Source organism: Pempheris klunzingeri, chromosome 12 (assembly GCF_042242105.1).
Source record: "Pempheris klunzingeri isolate RE-2024b chromosome 12, fPemKlu1.hap1, whole genome shotgun sequence".
Classification (NCBI taxonomy): domain Eukaryota; kingdom Metazoa; phylum Chordata; class Actinopteri; order Acropomatiformes; family Pempheridae; genus Pempheris; species Pempheris klunzingeri.
In genome coordinates this window covers 5,419,057-5,433,160 of record NC_092023.1, presented here as the reverse complement: position 1 = coordinate 5,433,160, position 14,104 = coordinate 5,419,057, and the positions used below count along the sequence as shown (strand labels likewise).

The window sequence follows — 14,104 nt, the reverse complement described above, 5'->3', positions numbered from 1 at the left end:
CTGAATTTCCCCCATGGGGATCAATTAAGGATTATCTTATCTTATCTTATCTTATCTAGCTTATATGTGAAATGTGTATTTTCCAGCTTAAATTCTTTCCAAACGCTGTGAGTGGTTTTTGAGCTGGACCGGTCTGTAGACCCGTCAGTGTCTCTATTCTATTTAGGAGAAGGCATTTATATAGAAAGGGAGGAAATCTGAAAAGTGAAATCCTTCCACTGCAATTAAACATAAGGCTGTTTAAAGCTGCATTCATAATATAGAGAAATTTCCAGAACAAATAAAACATTCTCGTGTCTTTCTGAAGGTACAATTTTCCACCTTGAAAATGTTTTTTTTCCTTTTGGATTTTATTTCACACAAAATTTGTAGAGAACAGTTATGTCTTCGTGTTGTTTATTTTTCAAAAAAAATGTTTCAAATGGTGCCTTTGCAAAATGAAACAAAAAAACCAAATACAACCCAAATATGTCCACAGTTAACAAATCAACCCCCTTTTTAAAAAACCCAAACTGCTTTTCTTTTATTCTTAATATAAAATCAAAAGATTCACTTTAGACAAATTGAAAGTCATTTTTTTATTTAAAAACAACAAAATATAAACCACACTACACTTTAAAAAGTCTATTTTCTTCTTTGTACAGAACATTTTAGTGTTGAACAAGCATTTTCTTAAAAATGGCCACATGTGAACAATCACAAAGACAGGCAAATCAATTAATTGGACAAGTCACGTTTCATAAATGTTCCTATTTCTGTGAAAGCATGATGTGAAGGTCTTTTCAGTACAACTAAAACTTCTGAAATACAGACTTGTCTGTAAGCACTTAAAGGGGGTACACTCCAAGTCAAACAAATGTGTTTATTTTGGTCTGAATCTACCCAATACATAAAAAAAAAAATAAAAGAAATAGCTCTCAGTCATTTCAGCTCCATAAGAGCAAAATACATCAAACAAATTATGCTTTAAAACAATCCCTTAGACAATGAAGGAATGTAGTGCTGGTTCATCTTTTTCCTCACACAAAAACAAAACGTGAAAAACAGAGTAGCATCACGGACTGAACAGCTACAAAAACAGAAAGACTTGGATTGAGCTACACGTTAGTTGTTGAGTCCAAAAATGTTAAAGTTATGTAATTAGGTTTTGCTGCACAGACACAAATATCTGGTCTCATTTTATAAAAAAAAAAAAAAAGGTCTACTGTGAGTGTTTTGGCACAAACTGTGGCTGTATTATTTGTAGCATGATATGTGCTCGGCATTAAATAAGCAATTCAAAAACAGTACAGGCCGTGTAATGTGATATGATATGAAAGAAAAAAAAAAACAAACAAACTGCAAATGATCATTCCCTTAACTAACAACTGTGTAATATCTGCAAAATAGTATAACCATTCATGAAACCCCAATCATCTGCTTTTTCTCTTAGGGTAGCTTTCCATAAAGTATCTTCACGTCGCACCTGAGGTACCATTAGCTCATCCTTCAGAGTCCGAAACTGCATTCAAGCATGTCCAGTCTAAGGAAATGACATTAAATAGAGAAATGAGTAGCAGGATTTTTCTCCCTTTGTTTTTGTCCAGGGACATAACGGCCTCAACAGCAGCAGCGTGGTCACCCAAAATATCTGCCAACACAAGCCTGTGAAATTTAGAATTTCTATTTTTACGTATAAAATGTCTCTACCTCTTCACAACACTATTGGCTACACTGGCTCTGCCCGTTTGGATATCTTTGGAGGCCAATTTCTACACTGAATATCAAACCACACCTGGGCTCGACCCCCCCAGTTCCATAAATCTACAACATGGTTCGTCTGCATGATATTGGGCAAATATAAAAGCCCAAAATAACACAACAGAATACATGATTCTAATATTTCAAGATCATTCTGGGTTGTAAATAAGGCCTCTGCTGCAGAGCAAATATTAGTGGTTAGCCTGATATTTTAAGATCGTCTTTTAACACAACCTCACACAGAAACAGACCATTATTTAATCTGAAATATTTCCTACTAATTTCCACATCTCATATACCTCCTTTAGTGACTGCAAAAGGGAATGGAGAAGAGGTGTACTTGCCTGTGCAAATGACTAGTGGAAAGATATGAGTGTGAGCAGTGCTGTGGCACAGTGAGGGTTAATATTAAAGACGACCTATTGAAAAACAGGAGTTTTGGCGGTTATGTTCGGTAGCACTGCACTGCCCCAGCTGGAGGACGGTGGGGGAAACCCTGGTTTGTACACATAACTCCGTCTTCAGTCAGCACGAAGTCCATTAGAACCACTGTGTGCTCCTACAGGGCTTTATTCTCCGGGGAGAAGAGAGCTGCCAGGCCCAGCGCCTCACTGTTCAGTACATCCTTGTCCGGCTTCGGCTTTTTAAAGAGCGACGGCAGATTCCGGATATGAACCTCCTTCCTGAACTGCTGGCACAGAGCTTTCTGTTGGCAGGGGACAGAGAGAGAGCAGAGGTAAAAACAGAGCTATCCAAGATCCACCACAAAGAATTTCATTAGATCGTACAGCCCTGTTGAGCTGCTGCACATTTTTTTGCTGCAGAGCGAAGAAGATTTACAGCGCAGCCAGAATCACACTGCTGAGTAATGACTTGCACTATTAGGCCAGCGTGCCTGGTCACTTCTGATGAGCTGCCAGCAGTGAGCTACAATAGAGAAGCACTGCTCTCTAGTGGCTAAGTGTGGCATTACCCCAACAGTTCCCGCAATGAGCTTCTTGAACTGGTCTCTCCGCTTCTTGTCTCCCGCCTTCTGGGCACTCGGGTCCATGAGCCTGTGATCATACTGGTCCAGAGCCTCCACATTGATGTTTGGGATCTGTGTCATCACTGCTCTCAGCTCCATGTAGCGAGGCCGCTGAGACAGAGTGACAGACGGATGAAGGCAATGCAAGGACATTCTTTTCCTGTTATGTATGATAGTATATACATATACTATCTCGATTATGGACTTTAAAGTGGATTATGAAATGCTATTTGAAGATGTACTAATATTTCATGGCCAAAACAATCAACTCTATAAGCTCTTCAACTCCTAAGAGGACAATGGACGAAACAAAGACAGAAATAAAGAGCAGATTATAGCAGATGGCTGCCATTAGCCTCACCAGGTTTTCATAGATGACCATGGCCAGCTGAGAGAGGGTGGAGTTGCAGACCTCATGCTGCCCATGAACCTGAAGGCCCCTAAGAACACTGGTATAGAACCATGTGACCGCCTCGGGGAGCAGATTACCCCCAACGACCTGAAGGGACAGAGAGTGGATGTGGTGAGAGAGACTATGTAGAAATCTAAGACACATTTTACAGCCACCTTTCAAGTCAAGGTGAGCATCAATTCAAACATTCATTTAATTGAAAACACTTGATATGACAAACACTAAAAAAAAAAAAAACGAGTTAAATAGGGGTCTTAAAGGCAGATCGTGCGAAAGTGCGACATGAAAGGATAATAAAGATGCGGACTTCTATTGAACGTCTGTCGCTCTGAGAGCTCTACCTGCCGCAGAAGGGTCCAGCAGACCATGGAAGCCGTGCGGTGACAGTTTGTGGTGTCCTTCCATGACAGTGAGGTGAAGGAGAGGGTCAGCAGGGTCATGTAGATGTTCTGGGCAAAGACAACAGAAACACATACAGTGTTTAATGAGTGACTACGCTGTCCTCGCCATGTTATGCGACGTGTCTTGAGGCTGACCTCGTGTTTCATCAGGCATTTTCCCAGCTCAGTCAGCTCCTCCGTGGGCTGGGCGGGAGACGCCGTCTGCACTGAATCCATCATCATGTCTTCTTCTACGAGAGCACATTTAAAGCGAAAATATGAGACAAAAAAAACACATCAACCAATCAGTTTTTCCTTTAATTGTTGCAGTTTGACTCTTACCATCCGCTTCCTCCTTATTTGCTGCTGGTTCAGGCACTTTTCTGGAAATACAGCTCACAGCTAGAAGAGAAAAAGAAAAAAAAAATCACGGATAGGAGAAACCCAGGGAGGAGGTTTTTTTAGACAAATCCTATTGGAAGGAGCACAATCTTATCAATATGTAGAGCCTGAACTCCATCTAGGAATTATGGCTGATATTTGCACTTTCCTAATGCGATCGGAAACCGTTTCAGCTCGTGTAGCTGGCAGAAAAACAAACTTACCACATGACCAAAGTGCATTAGCAATATTAAAAAAAAAAAGCCCTGAGCTTCACTTCATGCTTCCCTTTACAGTGAGTTTAGACAGGGACATTATATTGCTATCGTAAAACTATAACATCAGTGTAATCATAATTCACTTTAGCAATGAATATTTTATTTTTTAATCAATACTTATGCCAACAAATGCAAAGTGGCTGGCACACAGTACTCAATGCAATCCACCAAGCTCCTTTCAAAACAATCTCCTCATAGCAGCATATGGGATGATAACTTTCAGATTATAAATCAGCTTTAGATCAAGTGTACATTTATCTGATGCTTTATCACGCCGTTGTATGTTGCCAGATTCAAATTCACTTTTAATTCTTCGTAACACAACAACTTCCTATACTTGTATGGGAGTGGAAATGGCAGCAGTTACAACAGATGGGGAAACTTACAGAGAAGATCCAGAACCTCCCTGGTGAGCAGGCGCACAAGCTGCTCCTCTAGCATCTCCTGCGTCACCTGGCTCTCCTGACACACCACCTCCTCCTCCTCCTCCTCCTCGCCACTGAAAACACAACCAACAGGTTACCGCCAAGGCCACATATGTGATTTGAAGCTTAGACATGATCAGCCACCAGAGAGAATTAAACACACAGTACACTGAACAGAGGCTTTAGAGCGCTTAGCTGTGCTTTTTTTTTTTTATTTATTTTTTTATTAGCATCAAGATTCAAAAAGAACTGTGTTCAGTAGAGCTTTTCTTTTACATTAAAATGATAGATATTGCCAAATACTACTGCTGCCAAATACAAATACAGGTGTTAAAAGTATCCTACAACTCACTTGACAGAGGTCCTCTGGTTGATGACCTGCCACTTGGCACTGAGTCTCTGTAGTATGAAACAGAGGTGTGGTGATGAGCTTCGGCAACAAAAACAACTGTGACTGTAAAAGTGTATCTGATGGTGAAATTCAAGATAAGTGTTCCAGAATTGAGAGTGTGGGGATCCTGACCTGCAGCATGTAGGCAAACAGAGGGCCCAGCAGGGGGCAGAGCAGACTGTTGTAGTATTCCTGAGGACATGATAGCAACAGCTGCCTCATAAATACACGTACTACTTGTTAAGGAAACCTCGTGTTTACATAAAGCAGTAGCTCCGCTTTGTTCATTTGGAGTATCCACCTAAAATTATCTAAATATATATACACATCACCAAACCACTTAATAAAGCACTGCAATAGGAAGAACTGGCAAATCCAATGAAGCAAACGCAAATAAGGATATGAATCATAGGACGAAGTCTGTTGTCAGGCACATGGTCGAGGGAGACAAAAACAGAGCCAGCGATTTCCTCGGCCAACCTGTCGCTGGTGTAGAACTCCTGCTGCAGGGACAGACCTGCATTTCCCAGCACATAGAAGCTGCGGCGGTAAAGAGAGCAGGAGAGGAAGTGGAATTAAATCTGCGACAGCATGCGAGACATAAACAACACAATTAAAAAACGCCCAGCTGCTGCGACAGTTCTCACCAGTTGTCGTATAATGTGGTGAAAAATCCCTGCATGCGCTCCAGGTTGGTTCTGTACACGGGAGAGTCGTGAATATCCAGAAGATTCTGAGAGAGACCTGGAAAGAGCACGTGTTGAGACGAGGGTGATGGGGTTTAACCGCAGTCTTTTCAGATGATGGGCTCACTGTCGGCAAATAAGCACAAGCAGAAAGCTCCGCTTACCGAGAACCACATTTCTCTCTGCATCCATCACCTCGTGGGCCCTGGAGAAGGTCTCACTCAGACGAGCCATGTTCTCTGGCATGAACAGATTGTTGTGAGTCCTGCAGTGGAGAGCAAAGAAAACAGACTGGTCACAGATCAGTATTATAGCAGGCATTATTATCAAGACACTGTTGGACACACTGATAACACTTCCACACCAATGGCTCACATTATGTACACAGATCATGTATAAATGCCTTGATATGGGGTGTGTGTGGGGAGTTCCCCACATTTAAAACATGGCTGAACACAAGTTTTTGGTATAAAAAGGAGACATGCAAGGTACAGTGTCAACCCACGGGGGTACCTGATTAGAGCCAGCAGGTTAGGCAGCAAGACCAGAAACAGGCTGGTGCAGGGATTTCTGTAGGTGGGAGCCCCAGTGGGAGTGTAGCCCACCACAAAGCCACCAGCCTTGGCTTCCTCCAGGTCTGCAGGCCAGCGAGCGCGCTTCACCACCCCCAGCATGACATGTAAGCAGAAACTCACCTGGGGGAAAGGTCAAAAAGAGAAGGGATAAACAGTTGGATAAATGGTAAACTTAACCTTTGGGAGCAATTCTGGTGGCTCCGGCGTTCACAGTTTCCGACAATGATACACCTGCTGTCAGGGTAACCATGGCACCCTGTGGTGCAGAGACACGCTGTCCCAGCTGTATGGCCTATAAATATGGCTTCTAAAGGATCTCCATGCTGTTTGAGTACGTCGGTTATGTGTGTAAATACGTTTCTAAAAACAGGCTTGAAGTCAAGCAGCAGAAGTTAAATGACAATGTGCAAACACTACTGGCACATTTCTGGGTGAACTAAATGTGCTAGAGTGGTCTTTTACATGTCACTGTTTACAATACAGGGTGATCCTTTGCTGGACAGGTTGCTGAAAAAGAATAAATTCAAAAGAAAAAAAAAAAAAGAGGCAGAAATTAAAAGTACACCTCCTTCCCCGGGCACCACTACACCGAAACAACTCAAGTTAGATCTATACACTTACCCGCCCCCTATTAAGGCCCGCTGTGTCTGTATCTTTACTTTGCTCGGTGACCACCTGATCAGCTCCAACAAAGGACAAGAACACGGCAGGATCCCCCAGCACACTGAAGCACACAGAGACATAACAGTCAACGGTAATGACACTAAAATGCATCATATACAACTTGAGGAGAAAAGAAAGAACTGAAACGCACTGCCTCATCTCATCCGAGGTCCATTCTGCAACCACTGAAGCCATCAGTTCATCTAGAAAAGCCTTCTGCTTTGCAAAGTCTTTGAACTGGTTGCTGATAAGCACCAGAGATTCCATCAGTGAACATTTCTCCATGTGAGTCAGCATGGCGTCGCTTGAGAACAGCTTCTTCACGTGATTGTAAAACATGTCAAAACAAGGCTGCAGAGGTAAAAAAAATAAATTGTCATTACTATGTGTGCATAAAATTCACCAACTGAAAGAAAGTATAATCTATGTGATGCTATTTAAATTCTACTGAGCTTCAAGGACATTTACCAAGATGAACTGTGGGTAATCCCGACAAATTTTGATGATGGAAGAACAGGCGTGCCTTCTCACGTTCTTTACAGCTCGGGTCCGGGGTACCTGAAGATGTCAGTGGGTGAATATTTTTTGGTCTTTGGCCATGAAGGATGAAGAAAAATGCAGAAAATTGGTTCTGTGAAGGTCACCCACCTTATTTTCCTGAACTATCTCAAATGTGATGGCTTTAAACAGCTGTGGGGACAAAGGAAGAAATGACAGTGTTAATGATAAATACACAAGAGCATGCACGTCACATGTCAGACACTGTTCCCTTATGATTTAAACACAATTGAAACTTAAATATCACCACATCTAACCATCATGGAACCAGTTATTTATATTCATATCATACCCTTTAACATGCCTGTAGGTATATAAAACAACAATAACAATACTACATCTATGGAATATAGTCAGAAATAGCCCATGACAAACCAGCTAACCTTGTAGAGGACCTGTGGCAGGCAGTGCTGTCTTCGTACGGCAAATGGGAAAAGAGCAGAGACGTTGGTAAGCACACAAGACAAGATGAGTGGGTCTTTGGTGTCGTAGTTCAGCACGGCCTGCAGCAGCTCCAAGCTCTGATCTATGGGCAACTTCTACACAGGAGGAGACAAACACCAGTCGCACCATTATAATCAGCGTTATTTTTCTCAGACAGCTTTGTTCTTTTACTTCTTATTGTTCTTGGTACCTCCTCCTCCAGATTTTTGAAGATTTGTGTAGCCATGCACTCCATGAAGACGGTCATCGCATCCCACTGGACCACTGATGGAGAGAGGAGGGAGCACAGACCCTCTACAGTCTTAGCTGGTGCAGAGAGAGAGAAGTCAAGTTAATTTGTTGCATACAAACAATTTTGACCATCGACATGTGAGTGCAACTTTGGGGATATTTCTCACTTAGTACAACAAAAGCTTTTAAGTGAATGTCAGAAAAGTCAGAGTCATTGCTGTGGGGCTTTTTCTAATAAATCCAATGAACAGGGACACTTTCCAAGACCTAATTTGTTCCATTTTTTTTTTTTTTATAACAATGTCTTTATTGATTTCTTACATGAAAATCACTGTAAGAACTGTATGCCAACATTTCGTGTCCCAGGTTTGTAGGCAAAGAATTTGTTTATATATTGCACACATTTTGCTAAAAATTTAAATTAAAAAAAAAATAAAAAAACCACACACACATGAACAAACAACACAAAACAAAAAAACATTACTTTGCCAGAAATTGAATGAGTTAAAAGCCTTAACATATTTTTGTTCCATATTTTACATGTTAAATTGCTAAATCCACCACAAATGTAAAGTCCTGTAAAATGTAAAATCCTCCATGGCAGCCAACCAAAGATCAAAAATGAGAAAAAAAAACCCCAAAACACTTACATGTGGTGTCCCCAGTATCAATAGGGCTGGCGATCTGAAACCGCAACCATTCTGCTGCTATCTGGAAAGCCTCCAGAGGAACAATGCGACATGCGCTCCTCACCACCTCTCCCTGCTGCGCTCGAAAAGCTGTTAAAACATGAACATACACCATGAAAAAAAAAACAAACAAGGGATACAATAAAAGGCACTGACCTTAAATGTAGTAAACCTGCATTCATAATACTTACAATTAAAGAATGAATTGAAATCCTCGTCGCTGTCAAAGTCCACACGGGAGTACTCGCAACTTGGGTGATCGTCTCTAGATGGAAACCCAGTCTGGAGAGACAAACAGCACCTTTAGTAACAGCCTGTTTGCACTCTGGGAACGGCGGCACTGATTCCACCGTCTCACCTTGACCAGGTTGATCATAGACGCTCTGAGGTATTTGACGGCCATCTCCACAACAACTGCTTCCTTCGACAGAATTTCATGCCTGAACAAAGCTCCCCAAGTGGCCTGAGTGCAGGACTTTAAAAACTGCAGGGAAAAAAAAAAAAAAAAAATCACCACAAGAATGATTCATATTCTACTGATGCTAATGCAGTCTTGAAAAAAAAGTGATTTAGAGGTGAGAACTTAATGAAAAGCCATCGTACCTGACTGGAATGTGTAGTGAAGGCTAAAAAGGCTTCCATGTACTTGCTGAGATTTGCAGGTACTTCGACCTCGGCATCAGAACCCTGCAGGCGAAACATAAACATGCTATTTCTCACTGATCAATCATAAACAGAAAGTTGAACCTGATAAAACGTACTTCTGTGACCCAAGCTCTGATTAAAGACCCTGTGAATGCAGGAATTCACGTGTAGCCAAATTGGGATACACTCACCACTAATGAGCAGAGCTGGCCTCCAAGAGCGCACAGGAGCTGACACAGCCTCTTCAGGAAGATGTAACGCCGCTCCACCACCTCCACTGCTCTGAAGGAATATGCACACATGATGATTAGTCTCTGCCGGACGCGCTCCATAGTCTTAATTCTATGTGGTTCAATCCACAGTAAACACAAGTGTCACATTACTTACTTTGAGTCAGAGGATTTCTTACATATTGCAAGTCCGTCTGCTGACCTGCGAGCACACAGATGTGCACAAACCAGTCAATAACAGTGACAATGGTACGCTGCCTGTAAACAGGGGGGGATGGAGAAAAGCAGTTGTACTCACTGAGCTGCTGAAAGGATGTAGAGGATGGCCACATCATCAAACAGCAGCATGAACGGCTTCCTATCCTCCAGCTTGCCCTGTGTCACAAAAACACAACTGATTACACATCATCGTTATTACTATTGTTAATTTAAGGTCATCTAATTAATAGCTCTTTAACTAATGATGAAGCAGTTTCATATTCCAACTAGAAAGCAGTCAGAGAGCATATACTTCCATCAAGGCTGCACTATCCTCAGCATAATCTACATGGTGATAGACATTCACCCTGATTGGCTAATGTTGGATAAGATTTTCAGGGAATACCTAAACCCTGTCTGAGAATATGAGGCATTGTGGAGGGGTGATCAGCAAGATTTCAGTGAGACTCATGACACAAAGCCATTTAAATTATGAGGTAGCCAGATTTTGCAGGATCTCGTGGGTTGATATGTGCACACATCAAATAAATGTAGTCACAATAGAACAATGCATTCAAGTGTTAAAAAAAACATGCAACAAATTAAAAACTTTATTTGCTGGTGACTCAAAAGTTCTCGTAAAAATAAAAATTGCAAAATTGGTAGGTTTGTCTCCTCCACACCTCTGAGTTCAGACGTTATGAAATAAACAGCCACATGGTATCAGTACTGATCTGGATCTGCACCAGTTGTTTCCAGAACCCATGGCCTTGCTTTCTAAAAAAATCTCATTAATATCATCAAGATGCTGTTTAGATGTCATACAGTAATAACTATGTGACAAAACAGATGGGATTGAAAGAATAATATCTTTATAGTTGTCAGCAGGCATCGTGGCCTTTCATTTTCCCAGAGACTCACCTTCCGGCTGATGGCGATGAGCAGACACTCAGCTGCCTCCAGCTGCAGCTCTGGTTCACTCAGCAGCAAACACAAGATCTCCAGTAGATGACAGTTTCCAGAGGTAATGACCACCAGAGACACCCAGTCTATGTAGCCTGCGAGTGTATTCAGCGTAGCCACAGCGACGCGACAGTGAGCTCTGGCCTGTGTGTGGAGAAATGAAGGGCAGGAAAGAGAAAAGGGAGGGAGGAGAGACACCGAAGTAATTATATAAGTTCAGGAGAAGTTCATATAAGAGCAGAGATGCAGTGATGTGTTCTCACCTGTAGCTCATGTGCAGGTGATCCTTTCTGGATATTAAAAAAAAAAACATGTTCGTCACTTATATCAACATATATAATAATGTTTCAAACCATGATAACACCATGAAATAAAAGTAAAGACCCCACTGACCAGTTTGCGGTAGTCCTCGACATTAACTTGCAGAATGGCCATCATGAAAGTGAAGATGCTTTCCATGTTTTGGGTGAGAGTCTGTTGGATGTCTCTGCGTCGCTGGGTGGGCAACGTCTGGAAGGTGATCACATCCTCCGCCAGCCGCAACAGTATCAACATCACCAGCTCTGTCTGAGCCTCCTACGAGAGGCGCAAGTGATTATTAGTTAGTGCACTGACAAATATAATAAACTGGAGAAGGTTCATAGTTGCTGAAAGATAAAGATACCTACCAGTGGCCAACTTGACACAATAAAGCCACATGAAAATGCATATGACTAATCTTCCACTAGTCCTTATTTGCATGCGAGCTATTACATAATCATATTCAAATGGAATGCAAGCTGGCAAAAGAAAGGATCCCTGCAGTATATGAATTGCTCACCCCTTGGCTGGTGAGAGCCTCCATCTCTTTCAGCATATCAGGCCAATGTTGAGGCCATTCCCTCTTTATCATTTCCACTATGATTCGCGACAGGACGTCTTTGATGTGGCTCTCCTCCTCCAGGATAGAATGAGTGCCCTGATGAGACCCAACACAGGTATCAGATAACAGCTGGGACAGTAAAGACAGATGGTTCGGTTGTTACTGTCACACTTACATTGCACAACAGCTGCATTGCACACTCCTTCAGGTGGACTTTTTCTTGTTGTTGCATGTTGTTCCATCGGAACCTGCAAGAAAAACAAGCTCTGGTCCAAACCTGCAGCTTCTGACATGCACTTCTTTGTCACACTTAGATTTCCACTCACTTGATGACGTGTTCCAGGATTTGCAAGCCAAAGTGTCTCACTACAGCTGGCTGGGCTTTGTCGGCTAGTTGTAAACCACATGGGACACAGAAGGAGCTGGTCTCTTTAAACTCCTCACAAAACTGTCGTGGAAAACAGAGGCCGTCATGTTACACACAACTACACAGAAGGCTTAAATTAACAGTCTGGATGTAAAGTGTCGGTGTCAAGGAGCTACAGCAACATCTGCCACAGCAACACTACAGTAAATAGTTAAATAGCATACAGCTAACCTACCAACTAGCCACCCAGGCTACATACAAAGCTGCCATTGGCTACATAGCGTTAGCTGGCATCATTAAATCAAGCTCTGAGCCTCAGCAGATGTTACCACCTCTATGAATGAATGAATGAATGAATGAATGAATGAATGAATGAATGAACGTGGGTCGCCAGTGGATGTGGTGGTGAGGTGATAATCGTGGCACGCCGGCTAGCTTGCTCAGCATCTGGCCATCACTAGCACAACAACTCCTGCTACCGCTCACTAACCTAAACAACCTGTGCGATCAACGCCGCTAACTTTAACCATAATGATTAGAATAAACTGCCTTTGTATTTCAGCCACTTCGCTCTACTTCCACAACAACGCATGACAAGCCAGGTTAGCTTAGCAGCTAGCATAACGATGCTACCTTTAGGGCCTCCAGCCGGTAAATTTGTCTCGTTTCTGCGTCCATCATCACATTCACAGCCTTGGTGAGCTGCTCACACATGGCGGCCACCTGGTCGGCCATGACTTCAGGTAGCGTCTGGCTCTCTGCTGGGGCGAAAGAGAGGAGCTCCCTTATGCAAAACACCTGCACCACGGTGAGCTGCGTGCGCTCAGGGAGGTGCCAACGTGCACGAAATGTGCTGCCTGCGTGTTGGAACCTTCGGGTCGCCGTTGAAAGGGAATTCTGGGAGTTGTAGTCAAGTTGTAGTTTTCTCTCTCTTTTTTTTTTTTTTTTAGGATCGTCTATGTACTGACAGAGAAATCACTTCTGAGTTAAAACAAATATCTGAATGTCTGGAATAAATGATCGTATGAGTGGATAAATTGAAGCTGAATTTCATCATAGATTTTATACAACATTTTTCTGAAGTCTGTTTTTATTTATTATAACACTTAAGCCTTAACGTCACTTTCTTGACAGCAGAGTACTTTTAAGCACTTTTAAACTGGTTTTTTTTTTCAGTTTATTGGTTTATTTATATATTTTATTATTTATGTATTTATTCATATGTATACATATGGGCATTTATCTGATAATTTATTTAATGCTTAGGATGTTCTCATATCTCACCAGCAAGCTATTTTCTTTCTGATACATACACAGACGTCGCTGCCTCCCATTGTTTGTCTTATGTTAAGTATTTTGATGCATGATACTATTGCACAAAGTATACCATGAAAAATAATTTCCTTCTCCCTTGTAGGCCAAACCGATATTGGCATTTATCATTTGCACTGTGCAGGATTTTTTTAATGCATATGGTACGAACATTGTTCCAGAGAGTCTCAGAATCACCTGCTTTATTCAATTACCTGCTTCACTTTAATTGTTTTGCACATGACAAGTAACTTAACCTTTAGTTTAGTAAGATTTTAAATGTCTTCCATCACTGGGCACGACATAAATCAATCTGTCATGTCAGGCTGTTAGAGGTGATTACTGCTCCCTGTTTCAACTTCAGCTTCCAACTTGTGAAATACGAGCAGAGTGAGACCTCTTACTCTACTCCGATTCTACTCTACTCTACTTTAATGTGAGTTTAAATTTCAGCCTGTCGTCCAAACTTAAAGCTACTAATCTGAAGTGAACTCCTACTTAAGTAAACTTTTTTTTTATTTCGCAATCCTTAGTGACAATAAAACGTCTTTCACGCATCTGTGCGGACGCGTCTGGCCGCTGGGGGTGTTTTCCGTTCCAGAACGGGGCGGAGCCAGAATTCCAGAATGGAACGAGTCTCCTCCCGTT

General features: G+C 42.0%; 1 protein-coding gene across 1 annotated transcript; it reads right to left on the bottom strand.

The window, feature by feature from the left end:
* Window positions 1-609: 609 nt before the first annotated feature.
* Window positions 610-12,968, bottom strand: LOC139210458 (exportin-5). Its single transcript, XM_070840435.1, has 33 exons — window positions 12,779-12,968; window positions 12,105-12,226; window positions 11,954-12,026; window positions 11,737-11,874; window positions 11,310-11,492; window positions 11,180-11,206; window positions 10,875-11,060; window positions 10,054-10,130; window positions 9,913-9,957; window positions 9,717-9,807; window positions 9,484-9,567; window positions 9,239-9,364; window positions 9,072-9,162; window positions 8,842-8,970; window positions 8,151-8,266; window positions 7,900-8,055; window positions 7,607-7,648; window positions 7,427-7,516; window positions 7,110-7,309; window positions 6,917-7,019; window positions 6,234-6,415; window positions 5,885-5,985; window positions 5,682-5,778; window positions 5,438-5,574; window positions 5,167-5,264; window positions 4,996-5,042; window positions 4,605-4,717; window positions 3,902-3,961; window positions 3,716-3,810; window positions 3,521-3,628; window positions 3,129-3,266; window positions 2,714-2,878; window positions 610-2,446 (listed from the first exon to the last, which is right to left on the bottom strand). The coding sequence occupies exons 1-33, from the start codon at window positions 12,878-12,880 to the stop codon at window positions 2,300-2,302; spliced, it is 3,669 nt and encodes a 1,222-aa protein (XP_070696536.1). The 5' UTR covers window positions 12,881-12,968; the 3' UTR covers window positions 610-2,299.
* Window positions 12,969-14,104: the final 1,136 nt, after the last annotated feature.